A 24,935-nucleotide genomic window follows, 5' to 3' on the forward strand; every position below is an offset into this window, starting at 1 on the left:
GCGGCGGGAGCCGCTTCAGCACCACGGAGAGGGGCGGCCGGTGCCGGGAAGTGAGCAGAGAGCTCCCATTACCTCTGCTGAAAACATATCTCTCTCCTTTTTTTTTTTTTTTTTTTCAATAAAACTGTTTTGTTCTTAAAAGCATGCCAGCTCCATGTAAAATAAATGTCCTGATTTTTATTGTTTCTCTTCCCCAACCTAGGAGATACGTAAAAGAAATTCTACGCTAAATCCACTTTTCATGGTCATGACTCTGTAAATGCTCCAAAACTAAGAATGACGCTGTTTACATTGTCTAAATCTAGAAAATCTGAACTGAGCTCTAGTCAATTTGCAGAGCGCCATGTTAGCTTCATTCACATTAAACTTTTCTTCATAAACCAATTCACATTTAAACTCTTTTAAATTATTCTATCAATTGAAGCCTTAATTTCCATTAAATAATGACAATGATGGTATCTATATTAAAGACAAAATCCCCTCTACTATGATATGCAATAATTGTTTCTAGAGGACATAAAGATAGGAGTCTGCGGTACTGCTCCTCCCATGTAAATATCTTCCCCGTTGACATTCAGGAAACTAGGCTGGGTTATTTCCCAGCCTTGCCACTAGTCTGTATTACATACTAAGACTGAAATATGCATTTTTACTTAAATTGATCTTTCACCAGTATTTGATGACAAGAGGTTATTCCTGGTGGTGCAGTGAGGGAGGGACAATATGTCTTCGGCAGCAGGTGGGAGAGAGAGGAAGGTTCACCTCTGACTGAGAATATCTGTTTCCTACTTATGAATATTTCTAAGCCTGAGAACACACAGCAGCAGGATAAAAGCCATGTGCACATTTAGGCTGGAGACTAGAAGGTTCCTTACAACTTCAGGACTGTTGCTCTGGAGCAGTCACCAAAGAGGAGCCAAGAGCTCAAGGGTAGAGACTGACCAGCTTCTGAATACTGCTATGAAATCCTGGGACAGGCTCAGCAGGTCCCTTGCACTTCTGTGACTATGTTACAACTTGCCAGCACAATGCTCGTTATAGTACATGTGGCTGATGTGGGCACTTAGATTTTCCTTGAACTGTTTATTTCAGAGGCCATGTTTCATTTGGGATCAAGATTTAGCCATGTTTTCCCTCAAAGCATTAAAAAATTCCCTAAAAGAATTAAAATTCTTTGTTATGTGTGATGAATGTGTTGCTTCCAGCTCTCATGCTCAGACATAGGCATTATCAATGGGATCTTTAAATATTTACCAAAAGGAAAAAATAAAACATTTAGGGCTTCAGCTGAGTAAAAACGTGTTCACTGCTGGGAAATATGCAGTCAGCATGGCAAAGTAATAAAAAATAGGCTTGAAGACTAAAAACTAATTACCATTTAATTATTTAGAGCTAAGTGACCTCTATTGCATTTATTTTTCAAAAAAAAACCCTCCACCAACACAAACAAACAAATAAACAAAAAAAAACCCAACCAAAAACCAACAAAAAAACCCCAAAACCAAAACAAAAAACAAGTTCTGGGGGCTTTTTTGTTTGGTTGGGTTTGGGGTTTTTTTTTGAGGGCCCAGAGCAGCATTATTTCACAGGTGCAATCTAGTTTCCTCCTTGTAGTGCTGAACATAGGCAGCTATCAGTAAGATAAGAGGGCATGGTCTTAAGCTCTGCCAGGGGAGGTTTAGGTTAGATATTAGGAAGAAATTCTTTACGGAGAGGGTAATCAGGCATTGGAATGGGCTGCCCAGGGAAGTGGTGGATTCTCCATCCCTGGAGGTTTTTAAGATGAGACTGGATGTGGCACTTAGTGCCATGGTCTAGTAACCATGACAGCAGTGGATCAAGGATTGGACTTGATGATCTCAGAGATCCCTTCCAACCCGGCTGATTCTATGATTCTATGATTATCCAGGCTGACTTCCAATTGTGTGTCTCTCCCTACACCTTGAATGCCATGGGACGGTCCCACACCTGCTGTGGAAGGCTGTCAGTCAGGCCTGCAGGTTACTCAGAGAAGGTTTTAGCATGACCACATATTAACCCACCAACCTCTGATATCAAAAAAACCAGACAGTGTTTCAACTAACAATTTCCAGACATTACAGGATTAAAATTACTAGACTTGTGAATAGTGAAGCTTGTGTGAAGACACAAGCTAACTGCATATTCCCATTGTGGTCCATATTAAATGCTCAAGGATTCTAAGAAGGTCAAGAATTCAGTTTGAGTCTCCAAAACACTTCAATACATTGATAAAACAAGCAATACATGGGGTTGCATGCACGTACCAGTGTATAAATCAGACCTTTTCAATGTGTGGCCTTCTCTACATGGGAAACGACCACACACTGAGAGCATACAGAGCTGCACTGCCCACACCTTTGGCAGCCAAGAAATGGGCTCAGGATGTTGGTGGTCTGTGAAGCGCAGCCACCAGAAAGTGACTTCGAGAAAATGATAGTCTATTAAAAGCCCGGCCTGCTGCTTTTATTAAAAGTTCTTTCCTTCAGTAGCAATTTCTAAGTAACATTTTTAAGGAGAAAAAATTAGCTTCCATGCAAATGTTTTCTTCGTAGAAATATCAGGTTACACTTTTTTTAGTAAATAAGCAAAGTATTAAAACATACTTTTTATTCTAAACAGGCAGAATAAAACTAATAAAACTGTCTGTCTATTTTCTTTTGTCAAAAACCTTATGAATGGAACATTTCAACTAGCCATTTCCTCACCCCTAGCCCTGCAGACACAAACAGATCATGCTTCTACCTTTATTGGTTGTCTGTCTTTCCTGTCCAGTGCAGTCACAGCACAGACTGGGCTGGCACAGAAAAGCATTTGGTTCTGCAGGAGGCACGACTTAAGTAAAAGGAGACCAAGGTTTCATAGACAGCTTTGCAAAGTAACTAACAAATTACCTGCACTGGGGCATGACTTGCCCGGTTCATTTCTGGACACCCTAACTCATTTATCCAAACATAGCACCTTCTATGCCAGCCTGGTTTTGCTGATTTTCACAGCACATATTAAAAGAGAGGCAGCATCATACCACATCTAAGAACAAACCAATCTAATTAGTATTGAGAGTCCTACAAATCTCAATTAGAATTTAAGCATCTGGAACTCAATCTCTTGAGTGCTTCTGGGCTGCATGAGGGAAAGAAAAGCCCCAAGAATCTAAGACTAAAATGTGATCAAACTCAACATCTGCTGAACGCACTGCATTATATCACGTAACATGGACAGAGTTTATTTTGAGAGCGGAGCTTAACAGAAGTCCCTGCCATCATTTTTCTTCCTGGTTCTCCCCCTGTGTATAGTTAGCCTTTTGCAGCATTGGCCGTGTGTACTAAATTGTGGTAATAGCTAAACACAAAGCTTAGCAATCCATATAAAATCACCAGGATTATTACTCTGGGCTCTTTCAGAAGCAATGGCAGCTAGTGCTGAGAAGTTAAGGGAGTAAATGCTGCCAACACAAGTACCCCCCTTTATTTTTTCAGCAAAAGAACAAACCCCACAAACCAGCAGAAGTCCAGCTGCTTAGTAAACACTTTCTCTTTCCAAACTGTTTTGAGATAGAGAAAGGCAGCAGTGGCAGCTGCTGGCTGCAAAGAGCAACTGTCTTTTTCCTTCCTAGTGGAATTAAGGACTGGCACACCAGATGAAACAGAAACAAGCACATGTCCATACTGACTCTCCCAAGATAAGAGCCTGTGCTGCTGTTACACAGCTGTATATATACTTCTGAGCCTCACCACATACAGGAATTGCCACTGAGTATTCCCAAACTGTATGAGGAGAAACTGTGCTGAGCTCCACATAAACCTCGTGACTTTGGTCCACCTGCCCTGATCTTCAGTGCTGCCTTAAATCTGGAAGCAAATAACTCTTGCCTTGCCCCAAGCCATCATGGGTTGACTGCCTCCTCCTGTCAGAAAACTCTTTGTCACAGCTAACCAGTGGTGTGACAACAAATGTTGCCATGCAGCCCTTGCTGTGCGTGTAGAGGATCACAGCAGCATGCTGGGGACAGAAAGGTGAGCGTGCTCGGTAGGAGCACGGTGCTCACCACGAAGCAAAACTTCTCATTTATTTGAAGAGGTGACATGGAGACATCAGCTGGGACAACCCCTGACAGATCATCCATAACAAATCATCTCTGAGCTGACAGGGGCTTTGGAGTCACAGCTGCTCTTGTCATCACTGGGAGGAATAAAGCTGTACACGGTTGGCTGCAGCTGGCAGTCCCGACCCTCACAGCAGTAGCAAGAAAGACTCATCACTCTCTTTGTGTCTTTGGAGATGAATCTTCCCTGAGTCTATCCTGCTTTGAAGAGATGTGAGGACAAGAAGATAAAATAAGATTAAAAATATCTTTTGAACAAAATTTAAGAAGAATCTCTTGTGAGGTGATTTCAAGGATGACGAAGAGGAAGCACTAATCACACCTGATTCATGCTCTGTGTACCTCTCAGTATGGCTGCGTTGCTCTTCTCTCAACTGTCATGTTGAAAGCAATGGGAAGATTGAAATGGTATAATTGGGAGGATGACTAGGTTGCCTGTCCTATATATAAATTAACATTTTATATGGTGTTTCACTGTGATTACTGGCTTTTGAATGTCAACTACACTTGGAATAATAATTACTAGTGGCATATATTAACTTAAATATCCCACTGGTATTAAAAGGAATACTTGTAAGGGAAATAAAAACTCAGCAACTTGTGGTATTTAGGTAAAAACTAGTGAAGACTTTAGACTTACTGAATATTTTTAACTGCTGCTTACTTCTTGTATTTTGGTTACCTTAGTCAATTAAATAGATCACAATCTTTACTTTTCAGTTCTCACACAACTTGCATATTGTTGCAAGTGTACTTCAGAGAAAATTTTAAACACTATGTTCAAACCACACAGATATATTTTTCTAAAAAGTTTTGTTATGTTTGAGAATATACATGTAATGACATATCCTGCCAGTTTTACTGTGCGTATTTTAAACAAAACACCTTCCTTTTGATTTTGAGGTGATTATTACTCTTCCTTTGAAATTCATGTCTCTTGTGAGACACAGCTTTATTTCTCAAGAATATTTAGGATTAATTGACTAATAATCATGCAAATTATACCACCTCAGGCTGAAAATGTGTGGTGGGTTGACCCTGGATGGGCAGCCAAACTCCCACCCAATTACTTGCTCACTCCCACTCCCTGCCCTGCAACCAGCTGGATAGAGGAGAAAATAAAAAGAACAGGAGTAAAAAAGCTCATGAGTGGAGATAAAGACAGGGAGATCCAATTCCTGTTGGGGGAAAACAGACTTTACTCAGGGAAATTAACTTCATTTATTGTAAATTGAGATAAATATTTGGGTATTGATTTGGATAACAACAAACAGACTTTGATGGTGGTGGGGTGCCTGCCCCACCATGGAGCACCTCTTCCTCTGACCTTGGTTGTTCCCCTGTTGTTTCTCTCTTTTTGTTCATTCCTCCTCCCTCTGCCCTTTCTTAAATACGTTTCCACAGAGGCACCACCAGCTTTGCTCATGGGCTCAGCTGTGTGTCCCATGCTCGTCCCTTTTGGAGCTGTCTGAAACCATCTTGTGTCCAATGTAGGGCAGCCCTGGCCTCTTCCCACAGAAACCACCTCTGCAGCTCCCCCTTGCCAGGACATACACCACATACAGTGTGTAATTATTCAGATAGAAGACTACATAATACTTTTCCATTATTTATAATATTTTCATTTCTGAACTGTTGTCTGTACATCTCAAGGGAAGCAATTAAAACAAACTTGGAAATAGTGAAAAGTGACAGTCCGGAAAACTTCTCTCATTTTAGAAGCAGCTTATTGTCTGCACACACTGTCACATATTAATAAGACCCTCTAGGTACTGCTAGATCTAACTAGAAATGTGCAGTATCATCAGAGGAGGGTCTTATTTTGTGCTTGGGAATCTCTTTTCTCTAGTCAGTCAGTTCTGGTATGAACCACAAAGTTGAATACCTAGTTATAAATAGCACATGACATTTTTACAAAGTAATAGAAAAAAACCATAAAAAATACAGAGTTTGCAGCATGTGTTTGCAGCCCCCTAGAATGTATTAGCTTTTTCTTGTGCAAAGTGCCAAGTGTCTCAGTCAGCCTTTTAGGACTACAGCTAATTTGCAGGATTTGGGCATATTTCTAAGCTCCTGGGCCTGGGCACACGTGTGGCTAAATCGTGGGCCCACAAAAGACAGACTGCTCATCCTCAGGCCCTCACTTTTCCTCCTCTTATATGAAAGAAACCTGGGCATGCAGGTCGTGAAGGATCAGGAATGTCCCCCAGTCAGACCTTGCCTATGCCTCTGGACACAATTCACCTTTGGTCATTTCATGTTTCCCACATTTACCTCTACATCTAAAGTGCATTTAACTGAAGCAGCCTTATTTGGAAAACTTCACAGGATGGAGAATCCACATCTTCTTTGAGCTTGTTCCGCTGTTAATAATTTTCATCATTAAGTGTGTCTTGCTTCCTTTTGTATTTGGCTTCAGTCCCCAGTCATTACTGCTTGTTGTACCTTTTCCTGCTAAATTTAAGTGCCTTCTGATACCAGTATTTTAATTAAGTTTTTTAAGACAGTGAAAATTATTTAATTATGCTTTTCTCTGAAATAAGCAGACAAATCTCTTGCTGTGAGGTGTTTTCTTCAGTTTTTGAACTTCATCGTTTTTCAACACTCTCCCTTCTTCCAAGACAGCTTAAAAGCCTGGCCAGCAAAAGCAGACCCAGTATTTTATCATGTGAAATCAATTCCCTCCTCCCACTGCCCTACTTACCAATCTAATGGTTGTACTAGCTCTTTTTGGAGGAAAATCTCAGGATTGCTAACATACTCCTCCGAGATGCCTACCTGCTTTAACCTGTGCCTCCAAATTAATCCTGCAGCTTTTAGAGATAAATTACTGATTGTTAAGATAAGTCCACATTCCTTGTTCCTAAATGTATAACTTTGCATTTGGCTGTATTAAAAAAGCATTTTGTCTATAATATTTCACTGCCTTGTCCGTAGTGCTATTTGCCTTCATGGCAGTTTTATGCCATGTCCAGATTCAATCAATCAGAGTCCTCTATTTGCTTTTGAGTCTGGTTTACTGTCAGATCTAGTACCTATCTACAAAAAAAACCAAAACGAAACAAAACATTCTACATCACAGGCTACTTTGTAAGATTTCTTTGTGTGTTCATAATCCATCTAAAGCCCACCTTGTTCACACTAGCTGTTGCTAATGTCTTTATTTAAACTTCAGGCAGTATTTCATCAAATGCCCTATGAATGAAATTTTATCTACAAATTGAGGTATTAGCCTCAAATAATAGTGTAAAAGGACACAGTGGGATAAGAACTCTTCTTTTTTTCCTCCATAATAACTTATCACCTAAAACTACTTTTTCATGGTTTACATCTTTATATTCCAATTTTTAACTGACTCCAATATCATCCTTTTATTTTGCCTACATGGCTGGCCTACTTCCTGCTGCCTATTTCTTTTTTTCAAATACTGTTAGATAAGTATTTTCTCAGGCTCCTGGGATATCTCCTGTATAAAATACGTTAAAAGTGCTCACCAGTTGGCTCGAATTCTCTTCAGCCTGCTCTGTGCCACTCTTGACAACAAATTAGTCCAGTTTCAAACTTTTGAAAAAAGAGTGGAACAGCATAAACTGACACAAGTCAATTTTGGTTATTACTGCAAGACATTAACTATACTGAGGAACAAGTTTGGCAGGACACTTAATTTTGTACTTAATTTACTCATATATTTGAGCAGAAAAGAAAGGAATGTGTTAACTGTACTCAAGTGTAGCAATATGTTCTCCAACAGTATGCAGTATGTGATACCATCTTGCATTGCTCAGGGTGACAAAATATAGCTAGTAGACTCCCACATTTTTTCTTAAAGTTAGCTCACGTATCTTGTACCTCATGTACTTTGGAGAGAGATGTTTTGCTTTAGAGCTAAAGCTGCAGAACTGGCTCTGGAACTTGGAATCTCTTGACACACTGCCTAAAGCCTCAGTGTACTTTTTGCCACTTCACATGAGAAAGGAATTTCTTTAGAAGCTTTTTATTTGGGGGCTTCTACAGTATGTTTCAAGCTATAGTAGGATTCCATTCAGTTATTGCTGTCCACAAGAGAGCATTAAGAATTATTAAAATTACAGTTCTTGGGATCACAGTTTGTACTAGATCCATATCCTGGATACTCCTCGTTGCATCTGTACTATGAGCAATTCAACACAACACAGTTTGCTTTTTCACATCTTGGCATTGCTCTCAAGACTTAAATTCTTTGCTGATCCAAGCTGCCTCTCCTGGCTGCCTGTGGGTGTACTGCCTAGTTCCTCAGGGAAGTACAACGAATATTCATCCTGCCAGTTTTCTCAAAATCCACTGCTTTGCAGTCCCACGTGACTCCTGTTGCAGCAAGGATCTGTGTTACTTTATTTTTGTGACATACCATAAGACACTGCTGCAGTCTGCAGTTCTCTTGTCTTCCTTGGCTTTCCAAAGATTATACTTGGTCTCTACAGCTGCAGTCTCTATCTTCTTTCATCACCTGCCTCATAGGAAAGCCCCCCTCTCAGTAAATTCACACAGGCATGATGAATTAGAGTGAGCCGTCCTGCCTTCCTATTCCTACCGCAAGTACATCACAGGAACCGGTGTTTTTGTTGTGGATGTTCCCTCTTCATTCTTGATGTGGTGTCACCAAAAGCCCCTGCCCACCCACCTTGCCCCCTCCCCCCTTACCATCACCAACAGACCAAATTCCTTTGAGGCTTGCTGGTAAATGTGTGTATCACAGCTAGAAAGCCAAACTGTTGTGCTGAAGTTGGTTTTATGTTGATTTTTTTTCTTTTTAATTGGCTTGATGAATAAATACATCAAAGAAAATAAAGAACAGGGCAATAAAAGGGAAGATATTAGAATGCAACACTGAGGAGCTGAAAAGATGGCTCATTCAATCACTCTGAGTCAAGCACAGATAACTGTAGTTATAAGGCTTCTCTGTGTCACTGCATTAGAAAAGTCATTGTGAGAAAGCACCTAGGAGGAAAATCCAGTTAACTTAGTGAGCTTGCTGTGTGTAAAGCTCTTGGGAGTAGCATTCAACTCACAGAGTTAATGAACCAAGGTCAAAAAATTCAGCTGCTGATTTGAAGAAGCAAACTTTAATAATGCCTTTTTGGAGACATCAGTGTTGCCAGATTTTTTTTCAGATCTTACAGCCTCTGGTAGTGTCGAAGTAATGATTAAGATTTTAAAAATGGTTCCTTGTCTGTTGGCAATATATTTTTGGCACTGTAACATTTAAGTTTCACATATTTATCAGTAAAAAATTGGTTATTTATACAATAAGAATTATATACATTTATTGTTTAAAAGCATCATAAACAGACAACACAGTGTTTTACCTTAACATGTTTATATACTATAAAACATTTGTAAGATTCTATTTCAAACAAAATAATTTACCTCTATTGTTTATAAATCTCCAGTGAAACTATGTTACTTGGTATTTCTTTTAATTTTAAATTTTCTGCTAGGCAGAGCTGCAGCTTGCACCTGCAGAGGGTTGTAGTTTACACCTCCTTGTTCAAACACAGGCATTACTGATCTGGACATGTACAATGACCACAGAGGACACACTTGACAATAAATGTGACAGGCAGCCATGGTGAAGATGATCCATCCACTCTCTGTCCAGATTCTCTGCCTCCAAATTCCAGTGTAATTGTACACAGTGCAAACTGACACAGTGCATGCCCAAAGACAGCTGGAATCTACTTTATCTTTTTTGGAAGAAAGGCTAATACAGGAAACCAAGTGGCACCAAGTATTGGCCATCATAGGATTTCATGTCACATATGTTTCAAAGACATCTAATGAACTCACCAGTTCTTGGTGCTACACACCTGCATGATTTTTCTATCTCCCAACTTGCCTTCACCTAACAGTGTTAACATCCCAAACAAGACACATAGGCTTGTTTCAACTCCACAAACATCAGCCTTAGGGGAGCATTTGACTTCATGGATGGCTGTAAATCTTATCCAGGCTTGTGTTCAAATCATCTGACATTCTGGCCAAGATATAAAATTGCTGCATCCAAGGCCAAGCTCAAGAATAGATATGTCTTCAGGGGTCATTGTAGGTGATTTGCACCCATCACTTGAGGCACAGACTGCACACAAAGAAGTCCACCAGATTTTCAGAAAAGAATGTAGGAAATCTGACTTCTTTTCAAGTCACTGATTGGCTCAGGGACTCACAACATGGGGATTTACACATAAATTTACATAAATTTCTGCCACAAATTCGATGAGGACTGAGTTTCTGATGGGATTAAAAACCTTTTTCCATTGTTATACAGTTCTGTTCTTGTAATGAATACATGCTTTGCACCCTTTGTTGCATCCCTCTGAACCTCTTTTTTTGCCACCTTTTGGAAATATCAAAAATCCAATACATTTTGCAGCTTCTGTATCATTTAGTTAGTACTAACGGCCTGGTGATGTCAACACTTAGCCAATACTGTTCATTCTTTAGATTAAATTCATTCTGTAGTAACAGAGGCAATGATGATGTTAGCAGGAATCACACTTGTAACCCATCCAATGTCAGTGCCCAGGGAATACACAAGGACTCCTCAGTCTCTCTGGGTTGTATAACAATTAATAGGTTTCCTAAGAAATTCCTTCAATGTCCTTTCCTGAGCACCTTCCAACTCCATTCTTTCTGCTGGTACTTGAAAATATCTTTTCTAATTGGATGTCTAGTCATAATGTTTCTTTGAAGGTGAATTATGTCTAAAACAATTCCTTCTGATATCATTATGTGCTTCTTCCCTGATTCTATAGAATTTGTTATCAACATCATCAGAGAGGAAATTGGCCAAGCACTAAACAAACTGACAGCATCTGCCTCATTAACACTGATGGACCTTCAAACTTTTCTAAAAAAAACTTCAACACCCACCTGATATTTTGAACTCTTCATGAGTTATCTTTAAATTAATCAGTTAAATCATGACTGTCAGTTGTTTTATATGATTACTAACTCATTCATATAACTAACACCTAACTTAAAATTTTTGAGAGCACATTTCATTGTAATCTTGTTCTTTGAATCTCTTCAGCTGATTACTTCTCAATTGCATGCTACAGGAAGATTCTTCCAAAAGAACATAGAGATCTCATTTAAAGACACTTGACATCATCAGTTGTCAAAACCATTTTAGACATCTGTTCTTTTGATGAAATTGTTTTCAACTTTGTCTCTTGCACTCAGGAATCTACACATAGGAGATGAATGCAACAGCTTTGGGCACATGATAAATATTGCCTTATCCTCATGAATTCCATGTTTTGGTCTTTCAGACCTGTCCAGATGCACATGTAGGATTTCTTCTTAATTGGCTTGCTTATAACTTCACAGATGCAATCAATCTTGCTATGAGGTTGTTCGTTCCTATTGTGCTGGATTCTGCACCTGGGATGGGGCAGCCCTGGATGTATGTACAGACTGGGGAATGAGATGCTGGAAAGCAGTGCCATGAAAAGAGACCTGGGGGTCCTGGTTGATGGCAAGTTGAATATGAGTCAGCAGTGCCCTGGCAGCCAGGAGGACCAAACATGTCCTGGGGGGCATCAGGCAAAGCATCGCCAGCCGGTCGAGGGAGGGGATTGTCCTGCTCTGCTCTGCACTTGCGTGGCCTCACCTTGAATACTGTGTGCAGTTTTGGGCACTGCAATATAAGAAAGATATTAAGCTGTTAGAGCGTCCAAAGGAGAGCAATGAAGATGGTGAAGGGCCTTGAGGGGAAGCCATATGAGGAACAGCTGAGGTCACTTGGTCTGTTCAGTCTGGAGGAGACTGAGGGGAGACATCATTGTAGTCTACAACTTCCTTGTGAGGGGAAGGGCAGGGCAGGTACTGATCACTTCACTCTCGTGACCAGTGACAGGATTGGAGGAAAAGACATGAAGCTGAGTCAGGAGAGGTTTAGGTTGGATATCAGGAAAAGGATTTTCACCAAGAGGGTGGTTGGGCACTGGAACAGGCTCCCCAGGGAAGTAGTCACAGCACCAAGCCTGACAGAAGTATTTGGACAATACTCTCGAGCACATGGTGTGATTCTTGGGGTGTATTGCAGAGGGCCAGGAGCTGGACTTGATGATCCTGATGGATCCCTTCCAACTCAGGATATTCTATGATTCTGTGAAATAAAGATATTTTCCTACTGGATGTGAATTGCCCTTAGTAGCAACATTTTCTACTTCAGAATATTTAGTCTTCTCACCATCTGCCATTTTATTTTGATTCTTTTCACATTTAATATTCACACAGTAAAAATTTCAACAAAAAAAGCTTCCATGGCCACTATGTTTCTAGTGATGATGGCACAGATAACCATAATTGTAGATTTTGCATTGATAGATCTGAATATACGTGATTTATACTTACACATCTCCTCATGAGTTTGTCTTAACTTTCTGTCTCATATGCTAGTGGTCCCCCACCCTGCAACAGCTTCCCTGACTTCCAAGAAGCCTCTGCTTTCTCAGTTACTACTGCCTTGCTCTTTGGAGAACTTTTTTATGACGCATATACTGCAGTATTCTGATGATACTCAGTCTGTGTCATTTTACTGTTGCTTGAGTTTTCCACAATCTCCAAAAGTGGAATCTAATTGTGGATTCTGGCAGTTCTCCAAATGATGCTCTCTCAGTTTATGGCCTGAGGGGATGCTCTATCAGCATCTGGGACTTCTGATGTTCATAGCAGAACTTCACAGTGTGAATTATATATATGCTATGGGTTTTGGAAAGAGGTCTTCTCTCTTTTCACACTTGCTGATATGTTCTGTTGACACAAATCTACTAAAACCTGTTTATTTTTTAAACTGTAGATAAAATTATTAGCATCATATAAATAGGAATACTAGCAGTGGATTTATGAACAAAACTGGGATCTTGGTTTTAGCGGCTCTCTAAGCCACACAAATAAAGCCTGTCAAAATGAATGTTTGCCACCTCAGATTACACTAGCTGCCACACTAGCTCAGGCAGAAAAATCTTAAGGTATGTTCATAGATCTGATGAAAACAAGGTTGCTTCCCTCATTAGAAAACATCATAAGTGAGATAAAGAAGTCACTTAAAAGTCAAATCGCAGTTACATGACTTCTGCAGATCAAACTCTCCATTTGGCTGTCTCTCTGTGAGGCAGTTAGAACACTCCCCAATGTTTAAATCACCTTTAGTATCTTCCCTTTGCTATAACTGCCTCATATAAACTCTTCTCTAAAATAAACATCTTTCAGATTACAAAAAATTTAAAAATACTTAAATGGCTTTGAAAGGAAAAGGAAAAAATTAATCTCACCTAAACCGTGCAACAAAGGAATCAAATAAACTCTTGTTTTAAGAGAGAGGACTATTACCACAGAGTGCTATGAGAAAGGAGAACAAAGAAATGTTACTAACTTTCCTCCTTATCTGTGGGGAAGTGATAAACGGAAGAAAATAATGTGGAACAGCTGGAAAGAATAAAACTGTCAGGAGATGCAACAAAGCAATATATTCCCCCAGAGGAACAGGTTTCCCTTTGATCACACAAAGATTTGAATTTTTTTCTGTTTTAAACAGAACAGAAAATGAGGATATGCAATAGACAGCTATAATGGATAGAAGCGAGACAAAAGGTCTGAGATGAATCGTGATTGGTATGATCACCCAGTTGGGAGTGACCCCCCCAGGTTGGGTTTTTTTTCTGATCTTGTACAACTCCTTCACCAAGAGGTAATTACTTAACTCCCTAAACCATTAAGATTGTATAATGAAAGCTGAAATGCTTTTGAAAAAATTAGCAGTAAGTAAAGATTGCCATTTTATTATTGATAGCTTTTTTGGTAGGAATGCCAAATAAAAAAATGGAATATGTGATTGACGAGAGAACATCAACAGCAATAACCTGTCTTGATGAAAAAGTTCATGATTTACCCAGCAGTTATTAAATCATATATAGAAACTTAAATATATGCATAGTTGTTGTATTCCCAGCTTCTTTTTTAAAAGCCCCTGCTTAAATATTGTTCCCTCAGTGTCTGCACATGTCTACACCAGGCAATGCTGGGCACAAATAGTCCTTGTGTTCATCCAAATCAAAAAATAAGACTGTACTATTATCAACAAGACCACAGTCATAAATAAAAAAGAATAAGTAAATGCTATTAGTCCCTCTACGAGGCAAGAAAACAATCACAGGAACCTTTCTAGGATATTTTCCTAAAGATCTACATTTTAATTTGTTTACTGCAGCCCCTGTTAATTGATAAATTATGCATTTGCATCACCTGCCATTTCCAGGCAGGTGTGTTTCAGTAGTCATCTCCCCCAAACCAGCCACCTCCCCATATCTGCTTCCTTTTATGCCTCCTGTCTCTCAAGAGCCAGTTAGAGCTCCAGTGTTCTCATTTACTCACAATTCTGTTCTGACATGTAGAGGAGAAGGTGATGCAACAGGCTTGAAGTTTATTTACAAACTACAAGTGACAACATGTGCTAAACTTAACTGGTTGCACCCAGCAGACAGGGACCTTCCAGAACAACAAACCAAACTGCATTTGCTCAGTTCCCTTGAGCAGTGCAGCCAGACTGTTACTGTGATTGAATCAATTACCAGTGCTGTAGCTGGCAGACCCACAGTACTCATTCCCTGAGTTAGAAGAGGACTTTTCACAGTTGCATTGCAAAGCATTCAGACATTAGGTTGGGAGTCCTTCCTCTTCTCCTCACTCCCAGAGGTTGAAACTCCAGGTTTAAGCTTGGTTTAGAAATGCTGGTATACAAATGGTGACAATCGTTCACAGTGAGATTCCAGTTAAGCTGTGTTTGTCTCCTACAATAGCCATTTGCAGATTCCTTGCGAAGAGTGAGAACAGAGCAAATTCATATGGTATTTCCCCTAACACTCTCCCAGTCTCTGACTATTTTCAGCTCAGAGAACTTTCTGCTCCTGTTGTAGTTTGTTTAATGCCCCAATAGTTATCTCTTTCATATCCTTTTCCAGTCTTGCTTGAATTCTTGTAAACTCCTTGTATCAGAGCATCCTTTGGCAAAGTGGCTTTGGATAGTCACCTTGTTGAAGAACTGCCTCCTTTTGTTTGATTTCCCATTCCTCTAGTATTTAACTTTATTTTCATTTTATAGTTCCTAGTTTTTCTGTAGGAAGAGGCAACAGTAATCCCTATCCACCCTTCAACACTACTATTCTGGTGGCTCTCTAGCTATCTCTTTTCCAGGGTGAAGGGTCCTACAGTTCACACTAATTCCTCATGTAGAAGTTGATTTGTGCCTTCTGTTGTGCTTCTGTGAATCTTCTCTAGATCTCTACCTTTTCTGAGACAAGGGGACCAGTACTGCACAGTACATGAAGAGTGGTGAATTGAAATTTTATATAGTGATTCTGCATTTTTTTGCTTTGCTGTCAGTTCTTTTCATTACCAATATTTTATTTTCCTCTTTTGACTGCTGCTGAGCACCAATTTGATGTTTTCAGACAGCTAGCTATCAATCCATCAAAAGGTCTCCCTGGAATAGTGGAGATCACTACAGAGACCATTACTGCAAATGTGAAGAAGTTAGGATTGTTTTTTTTGACCCATGTATCACTTCACTTTTACCTACACTGAGTTTCATCTGCCATTTTATTGTCAAGTTTCACAAAGACTTTCTGAGATTCTTGACCTTGCTTCACTATTTTGAATAACTTCATATCATCAGCAAACCCTGTATGGTGAAGAGGTGAGGATCCAGCACAGACTCCTGCACAATTCCAATGGCAAACTTGGAAGTCCATTATGGGGATCCATGCCAGGATTCTCTCATTTGTGCCATAGCTGGGATGTTTATTAGGCAAGTTAAGATACTTTATGACAGGTTTCATTTGTTTGTTTGTTTCCTCAGCTCCCAGAATACTTTTTGTTAAAAACCAAAGAATGAACACTGGCCATCATAGAATTTTATTCTTTTGTTAATGACTGGACAGAGGAATCCCTTGTGGTAATGTTAGGATTTCCAGTATATCAATGACAAAATGAGAAGTACCACAAACCCCAAAGGTGATTTCCTTAAAAATGAAAGCAAGCAGAGGAGAAATATCATAAGAATCAGCTGATATCCAGGCAGATAAGAACCTCATTACCACAAAATCCTTGCCATCTATCCTCCCATATGAATGACACAAAGTATGGTGGGCTGGTACACGCATCAGGTTCAGTGGAATTTGGGGACACAGTTATTGAAAAGAGAAAGCGTAACAACATCTGGCTAATTATTATTCAGGTTGTTTCAGCACAGATTTGTCATCTGCTTTAGAAGTACTTAAGGTGCTTGGCAAGATGCAGAATGCAACAAAAACAAATCAGGAATTTTCTAGTCTGCAAAATTTTATTAAGCAACAGCTGGACAACTCTTACAACTCCAAATCATCAAGGAAAAATAGGGCAATCAGTCCAATCTCTCAATCATGTAGACAGTAAAGAATCTGGACAAACCACATTTTTATAGGGAAACCAACAATACTTTCTAGGCACCTCCTGCAAAATCTATTACACAAGACACAAAAAGGCAGATCAGGGTAGTTTTTAAGTACAATGGAAACCAAGTATACCATGGTATATTGAGGAGAAAAAAACCCCCAAACGTGAGATTCAAAAAAATAGAATTAAAAAATTGTCTGGGTAAGTAAAGTAGACAAATGGTGTACCAAATTTTCAAAAGCCTTACGAAAAACATGCTGGGCTTGCTTGTTAAGAATGCATGCACTCTCATGACTCTGTGCTCATCAAATTAAAAAAAAAAAGAAAACAAACAAACAAACAAACAAAAGAAAAAATCCCAATTCACGTTCAAAGTTACAGTACCAAAATAATGCATTTATAAACAAATGCAACTCCCCTTCTTTTCCAGGAAACACTACAGTGCCTTTTCAATCAAATGCATCCTCATGCTATTCCACAACACCACATATTTTATCTACAATAACAACGAGATCTTGAACAGACACACCCTTCCGCAAACACACAACACACAAACAGAAAAAGAAGCAGTGAATGCAGAAATAGTGAAATGGATGTGAAAAGTAACCTAAGGCAACACATGTATCAAGCAAACAAAAGAAACAAAGGGAAAGCTAGAAAATTTCTGAACAAATTGCTTGAAACAACACAGATAGGAATTACAAGCTGTGTTATTCCAGTGAAATACTTGAAACTCAGGTGTCTGCACACTGTTCAAAAATGTTTCTCTTTATTACTTTAACCTTAATCCATATCTTAAACCATCTACTTGGCCAGTAAGACAAACATTTCAAAAACAAACAACATTTGTCAGGATTCAGAATTCAGATCATATTTTCAAATTGTAAACTGGAGGGCAAGGATTAAGAACAGACTGGGAGGCTTTAGCATCATACCATCTAATTGTTTCATTGAACACTCTGGATAGGCAAGTATTCGGTGTTTTCATGTATTTAATTTTGTCTCACAAAATCATGTTGTTTTGAACCTGCAGTCAGTAAACCTGTGCACTTGCATAGTGCTCCCAATCAATCAATTTGCCTTAAAGCACAAATTTCTTGTTACAGATTAATTTGCAAAATCAAAAGTTGAAGGGTTACTTGCTTTTGTCTTAAAAATTTTCTAGATGCAGCAACAATCAAACTGCCCAAACAAACTCCTGATACATCTTCAGAGATATCAGGCAACAGGGAAAGTGGAGTCTTTTCATCCTAAAACATTTCAGTGGGATTTTTTAAGAAGAAAATTAAATCACAGATAAATACAAAGACAAAATAATTCACATAGCCCATTGTTCACTAGTAATAATTAACCTTATTCCTTTGAGAATGGTGTATGTAAATACCAATTCTGCAAAGAGGACTGGTGGTGCCTACCTGCAGATTACTCCTAAGGGTAGCAGGACTCTAAATTGGTATTTGCTAATGAAGGATTATGCCTTGAAGGTGAAGGGACTTGAAAACAAGAAAACTTCGTCTACTAGAATTTTTACATTTTTGTAAGCAGTATAGCTGATTTGCTCTCTTATGGGAAAACCATTATGCCAGTCTCTAAGTAACATAAACAGCTTGCTCTCCTGTCCTGTGATGGAATCCTAGAAATGGGAATAAGAGTCAAAAATCTGAACTACTACTCTGTAGCCAGGATTTTACTTCTAGCATTCCTCAAAGGGGTTATATGGAACTGTCAACATAGCTGTTGGCTAAAATGCTTTAAAATTTTCTTAAGTGAATATATGGGTCATACAAGTAATTTTTACCTTATAATCACATAATAATGGGTAAATACATTTTGGATTGGATTCTGCTCTCTTATGTATCTTGGTGTAACCATGTAGTGAGGCTGGAAGTTGGTCCCCTGTCAGCATGCCATGCAAGTGTCTCATCTGTTACTAATCTCTAAGTCAGATTTAGTGGTCTGGAGTCAGTCAGGTCCTACAGAAATGTGCAATTTCCAGACTGTTGCTCTGGGAAACACGTTCTTAAAAGCTAGTGAAAATTTGTTCTGTCTTCTCTCCCTTTCCATCAAATCAGTTTTTGCACTTTCTGCTCTTTTCATATGAGGAATTAAAATGTTTCTGACAGGTAACGGCACCAAGATAACACAGGATCACACACGCCCGGCTGCAAAAAGCAAATGCACTGAAACTGTCTGAGGCAACCATCAGGCAAGCTCAAAAATCTCTTTGGAATTTCTGAGAGGACACTAAAAAGACATACCAAGGAAAGCCTGGACCTATGTAAAGTTTAGGCTCAAGCAAAGTCAGATATCCTTGTCTGACACCTGTGGACCCTCATGCGTCTTCATAAAAGCACAGTTTTACTTGTGGCTGCACCACAGGAAAATTTTCTAACTGAGATAAAACTGTGAGGATTTACTGACACTCAGGCAGCCCGCAGCACATGTTACTGCTGCCTCTGGAACTGAGTGCAAAATTATTAATGTGGTAATTCATTTTTTCCTCTTTCACCCCCTCCTTCTCATAGTTTCTTAAGATGTTGCAGAAATGTGTTATTCTTACTGTTTCAAGCTAAAATTTGCCACTCCATGCATAGTGCAATTCATACCAGACTTTAAAGATAAATTTTTAGACTCTCTTAGGAGACCTATTTTGAGGATATCAGCTTTGTTTTTTCGAAAGAATTGGGCTTTCAGTTGCGTCCCTTTGCAACTCCATCAAAGCAGATTCTGACTTCAAATGGCCACCATGGCCACTGACTGGCATCAGGGCTTTCTCTGCCCAAAGCTGCTGCAGCCAAACTCCACAGCAGCTTCATGCTGCTCTAGGAGCAGATCTAGAAGGGTGAGTGGAGGAACACCTACTCCAATAGGTCTCCTATGGAGCATCTTGAAGAGGTAAAGCTGCTGCAGCCAATGTCAGGGCTCAGCTCCATCAGCTCTGTGCAGCACTAGCTCACCTGTCAGAAGCACTATGGCTGTGTTGGAACCATCTGAACCCAACTGAAAAAAGAGTGTTATTAGTCGGAGCAGAGGAAAATGCTTCTACTGCCACACACTTGTGCCTCAGCTTATTCCAAGCTCATTTGCTTGTATCTCCACGTAGCACTGAATTACACCACTGCCAAACCCTACTGAACTATGCAATAAATCTCTTACAAACTGAGCCTACATCATTATACACTCTTTTATCACGTAACCCACCTTATTTAATATCTCAGGAAAAAGCACTGTACTAAGAAGAGGGAAAGCAAACCAAGGCTTCTATTTTTTAAACCACTCCCAACTGAAATATAGTTAGAAACAAAAAAGAACAGATTTCTGCAGGTTCCAAAGAAGTCACCTAGACTCTTCGTAGTCTACACAGTTCTCCATAGCAAACTCACTGTATCTAGCTGCCAAAAAATATATTTGCCTGCCTGCATTATGAAATTTTTGTACATTATGCAGCAAAACCAGGTTTTCCTATATGCATTTTTAATTTCTTGCAGCAAAACATACCTGCTAGCAAACAATTACTTACAAAGATGCTCTTTAAATATAAATAAGTGTGTGTAACTTACTGATACATAGTAATAAAATACTCCGTATATCACTTATAACATTACGCAAGAAAAATAATTTGTCTTTTGGACATTAGCAGGAAATCTACATTAAATTATCTTTAAAAAATCACTCAAAACTCCCTAAAGAAAAATCAATCTCAAACTAAGACAAACAAAAAACCAACCCAACAGAAACAAAATAAACCCCCTAGACTGTTACAGTTATTGCACAGCTGGGAAATAAAAGCTTTGGAAAAAATATCCTTAACTACCAGAAATTACTGCCTGTAGAAAAGAACTATGTATTTCTGAACACTTTGCTACATTCTTCCTAGAAGAATTTAGTTATCTACAGGAAAACTCTGTTTTACTAATGAAATAGAAAATGTAACATCTACCTTTTGGCTGAATGCGATAGCAATCTTAAGGATTTAAGTGATTATTTGGGGGTGTTCTTAAATTTGTTTCCTATATTGTATCTCAGTGGAAAATAAAACAACTTTCACTTGTTCTGTGTATAATTTAGAATCCAGTTGCACACTCAGACTTTTACATATTTCCCACTCCTTTCATTAAAATTCTATATATTTCAGAATAGTTTCTCTCTCTAATACTGGGTATTCTCTTTGCATTATAATCCTCAATTAAAGGGACTCTCTTAAATTATTTTCCAAAAGATAAAAGATTATCTTATCCTATAGAATTTCATGACAAGTAAATGGAAAGAATGATGGAAACAGCATTTATTTTCCTAATTTTTTATAATTATTCCTTCTGCTTTGCTGGGGCAGAAACCAGGGCTCTTTCTATGCCAAAGCCCTTTGTGAGTGCCATCAGAAGGATGCAATCATGACCTGGACCAATGAAGCCAACTAACTCTCCTAACTTGTTTTATGGGTTTTCATTTCTTGGTTCTCCATTAGCACAAAACTTCTGACAATTAGAAAAATTTGGCAATGAACCAAGTGAAAAGGAATACTGTTCCCTGGAATGTTAAAGAAACTGCATGCAGAAGTCCTTCTATTTAGATTAGATTTTCTTAAGAAAAGAACATTCCTGTTGTTTCCATGTACTAATAATTTTGGCTTAAAATTACAGGCGATGTTTCTTCCAGCTGAACATTCTGACATGTGACTAAGTAGCTCTTCCCTCAGCAAGCAAGCAAGCCAGCCCTCCTATGTTTCTCCTCTTATGGTGTTCAGTGTGTGTCTGTTAAACTCTAATTAGGGTATGACTGGTTAGCACAGACCTTAGGGCAGTGAGGATTCTCATCAGCCAACTTTCCTCCTTGTGTTTTGGGATCAGTGGACTAAGAATTCAACCTATTGCTTTTACAGTATATAACTCAATAGAGACAAAGGGCTTAATAGTGTTTCCTCCACATAAAAAAAACCAAGTGAAACATTTCCATTGATTTTTAAGGGACCAGAACCAAATCAATTTTGGTTCCTCTCTTACACACACACTATACAGGTACTTAACCTGCTGAATAAATCACGCATGTGAAAAATAACACAAACAGGCCCAGACAATTAGTGGAAAAAACCCCTAATTAATTAAAGCAAACAAGATGCCAAGGGGAATGTTGTGCCTGACCACTCCCATATACAAGTCTAAGCCGCTGAGCTTTGGGATACAAGCATGGTACCATCTACTTCCCTGCTCCTTTCTTTCCTACATCTGCTTCCTCTCCAATGAACCCATCTTGAAGGTTGTTTTTCCTGGACTTAACCCATGGGGTATTACCCCATCTGCTTTATCATCTCCCTTGGAAACCCTCTGAAACTCCTCTCTGACTGGCAGTGCTCCTCTGTGCTGTACAGCTCTAGCAGCCGCAGAAGACCAGAAGTTAGAAGCTCACTGCATATTATTAATATCTACTACAGCAAGGTATTATGTGATATGTTGCTTTAGAACAAATCAAATGCAACACACATCTGCCTTACTACTAGGATTCAAGAAAAAGAGAGGAAATCACACCTGTTCATCTTAAGTTATATCAACTTTTTCAAGTAAAGAAGTTAAACCATGGATGAAAGACAAAGCATCCACTGACATCTCAACTAGCACATCTTTCCCAGTGTGCCTTTAACTTCAAAAGATTAATTTCTGAAGAAAATCTGCAGTGATGTTTTGTAATCTAACGCCGAAATAATTATATGAACAGTTTTGGGGTTTGTGTATTACTGGGTGAACTACTTCTGTATCAAAACATATTCCATAGCAAAATGCTGACAAGGAGGAAAGAGAGAAAGCAAATAAATATGTGCACAGTACGAGGACAACACAGAAACTCTTCCGTGCAAGCAACTCTTCTGAAATGCTCAACAGGTCTGCATATCCGCCAGAAAGAGCTGCAGCCATGCTACTGTTATAAGCCTTCCTCTGTAACACTCTACGTAAACTTTGGCTTCCCACTCTTATCTGGAGCATTATATTCTCAAAATACAGCCACAAAGGCTACTCAAGTAGCAAGGTGATAAAAGCCATCATTCTGTCCAATTTTTCCTTCCTCTTTCAACTAATTTGTTCTCCAGCCAGCCATGGTGTTGTTTCCAGAAATTAACTTGCTTTCCTGATGAAACTGCTTCTTGTAATGACTTATTACATTTCTGTCTCCTTCCTAATTCAAGCACAGATACACTGTTGTAGAACTTGATTCGCACTGATTACTAAGACTGGGCCTTTCTCATACGCTGGAAAGACTTTGTTTATAAGGTGTAAACACATTGAAACACAAAGAGCATGCACAGGGATGGCCTCAGAGGTACATCTGATCACACTGTACCTCTCCCAGCTACATGTCAAATCAGACAATACTGCTGACCAGTGAGAATAAAAAAGCAATGCTCATAATTTATTTGCTCCTCTATCTTTTGTCACCTACTGAGAGATGTTTATCCCCAATAACTGCACACAAAACAAGCAGACATCAACTTCTTTGATACAGTGGGTTTTTAAACTGCTCTCCTGGTTTAGGCCAGGACACGGTTAAATTTTGCAGTAGCCAGGAGTGGGCATGGCTAGGCCCTGGAGGTTATTCCATACCACCTCAGAATAACCTCCTATACCACCTCATACCATTTTCCAATGGGGAAGGGGTCCCTACCAGGTCAGACAGCATGGTGTCGTGGTAGGGTATTGTCAGGGGTTTCCATGTGGTGAGCAATCACGTGTGAATAGCTTGCCTCTTGTACATTCTGTTATTAATACTGTTGCTGTTACTGTTCGCTTTCTTATTTCATTGCTGTTTCCAATAAATTTTTCTTATCTCACCCCTTAATCTTTACCTTTTGTGCCTCCGATTCTCCTCTCCAGCCTGCCGCATGGGAGGGGGAAGTGAGCGAGTGGCGAGGGGTTTGGAATGTTTCAGAGGGAACAATAAAATTGGGGAATACCATTCCTAAACCATGACAACCACTCACTGGCAACAATTTTTTCTCTTCTGAATGATACATCATTATTTATAAATTAAACATTGACCTACATATGCCTCCTTGGAACCTGTGGTGCTCAGTTATTAGCAGATCTCAGAGAAGAAACATATGTGTTCAAGTATTATAGCTTCTTTTTTTCTATTTTTTTTGCTGCTATCATTGATGTTTTAGAAGTAGAGGAGGAGGAGGAGGAGTATAAACTGGACCAGAAAAAAGCTATGTTCCCTGTTTTTAAAAGAACAGCATGATATAAGGCAGTCTATCAAAAAGAGCAGTCTGTTTTAATCCCCCCATGAGCTTACATCAGCTACTGTAGAACGCGTGGCAGAACCACCACAACAAGCCAAAAGCCACACTTCTTCATGTAACATGGAATGGCTCTAAACCCTTAGCTCTTTCTGAGACCCAGCACAACGCTTAAAAAGAAAAAAAATGGAAACAAAACAAGCTAACAAACAAACAAAACAGAAAACAGCCCCCCACCCTCCACCCCATGACTGATTAGAGTTAACGCCCTTCTGGTGGGCACCAAAATACTTTTCCAGTTTTACTGTCTTCTTCACTCCCAGGCATCTCTGCACACCTAAAGCAGGCTGCCCTGACATTTTCCGGTTTGGACTTTATGAGAAGGTTAACATTTTCTTCTCTCCAGTCTCTGCTTGTTCACTTGAGACGTTGAGTCACATTAGCCAGAGCAACAGCAAAGGCTTGTACTGCAGAAAATGGATACTGAAAGTCCAAAATGTAAGCATTGCCATCAATTCTTCCAAACTGCATCACCTGAGAAGCAGGGGAAGAGGAGAAGGGAAGGAAAAAGAGAAAAACATCAAAAAAAGTGAACCACGGAAAAGGAATCAGAGAAGAATAAGAGCAAAATCTTTTTGGTCCTTTGTACGAACACCTCACCTCCGGAGGTAATGTGAATGGAGCTACTCACAGAATGGGGTTTGGTGCTGAAGAAGAGTAAGAGCACTGTAATATGTCTGTATAGAGTATTTGACTGCAATATTTGACTCCATAGAGCAAACTGAACTTTAAAATATGTTAGACTGCATACAGCCTTGGTGTAAGTAGATCGTCACCAATTACTTCAGCAGATGTGAGGTACACCAGCATCATGTTTCCTGCAGGAAACTACCATTCTCTCTCTTGTAAAAATCCTGTCATCAACCCATCAGGAAAACAGATTCTGCTTTCAAAGAAAAGAACTTCCAGGGAAGGGGAATAACCAATTTTATCACTGTAGCACTTCATAGGCAGTAAGCTGTGCATTCTTTGCAGTTCTGTTTCCTTTTGCATTAAACTTCACTAGCACATAATTACACTGAGAAAGAATTAGTAAAGGGGTAGCGAGACCTG

The 24,935-nt window shown here is 39.3% G+C and overlaps 1 protein-coding gene across 7 annotated transcripts in view; it reads right to left on the reverse strand.

Annotated features, from left to right (window-relative positions):
- Window positions 1-16,486: 16,486 nt before the first annotated feature.
- The window catches only part of TULP4 (tubby like protein 4), a 158,650-nt gene continuing 150,201 nt past the window's right edge, over window positions 16,487-24,935 (reverse strand). For all 7 annotated transcript variants that reach the window (XM_027634093.1, XM_027634089.1, XM_027634092.1 and 4 more), the window contains one exon: window positions 16,487-24,356. In XM_027634093.1, coding sequence (XP_027489894.1) covers window positions 24,240-24,356 — 117 coding nt within the window. In that variant the 3' untranslated portion in view covers window positions 16,487-24,239. The remainder of the gene's footprint in view (window positions 24,357-24,935) is intronic.

Source organism: Corapipo altera, unplaced genomic scaffold (assembly GCF_003945725.1).
Source record: "Corapipo altera isolate COAL_440 unplaced genomic scaffold, ASM394572v1 2b, whole genome shotgun sequence".
Taxonomy (NCBI): Eukaryota; Metazoa; Chordata; class Aves; order Passeriformes; family Pipridae; genus Corapipo; species Corapipo altera.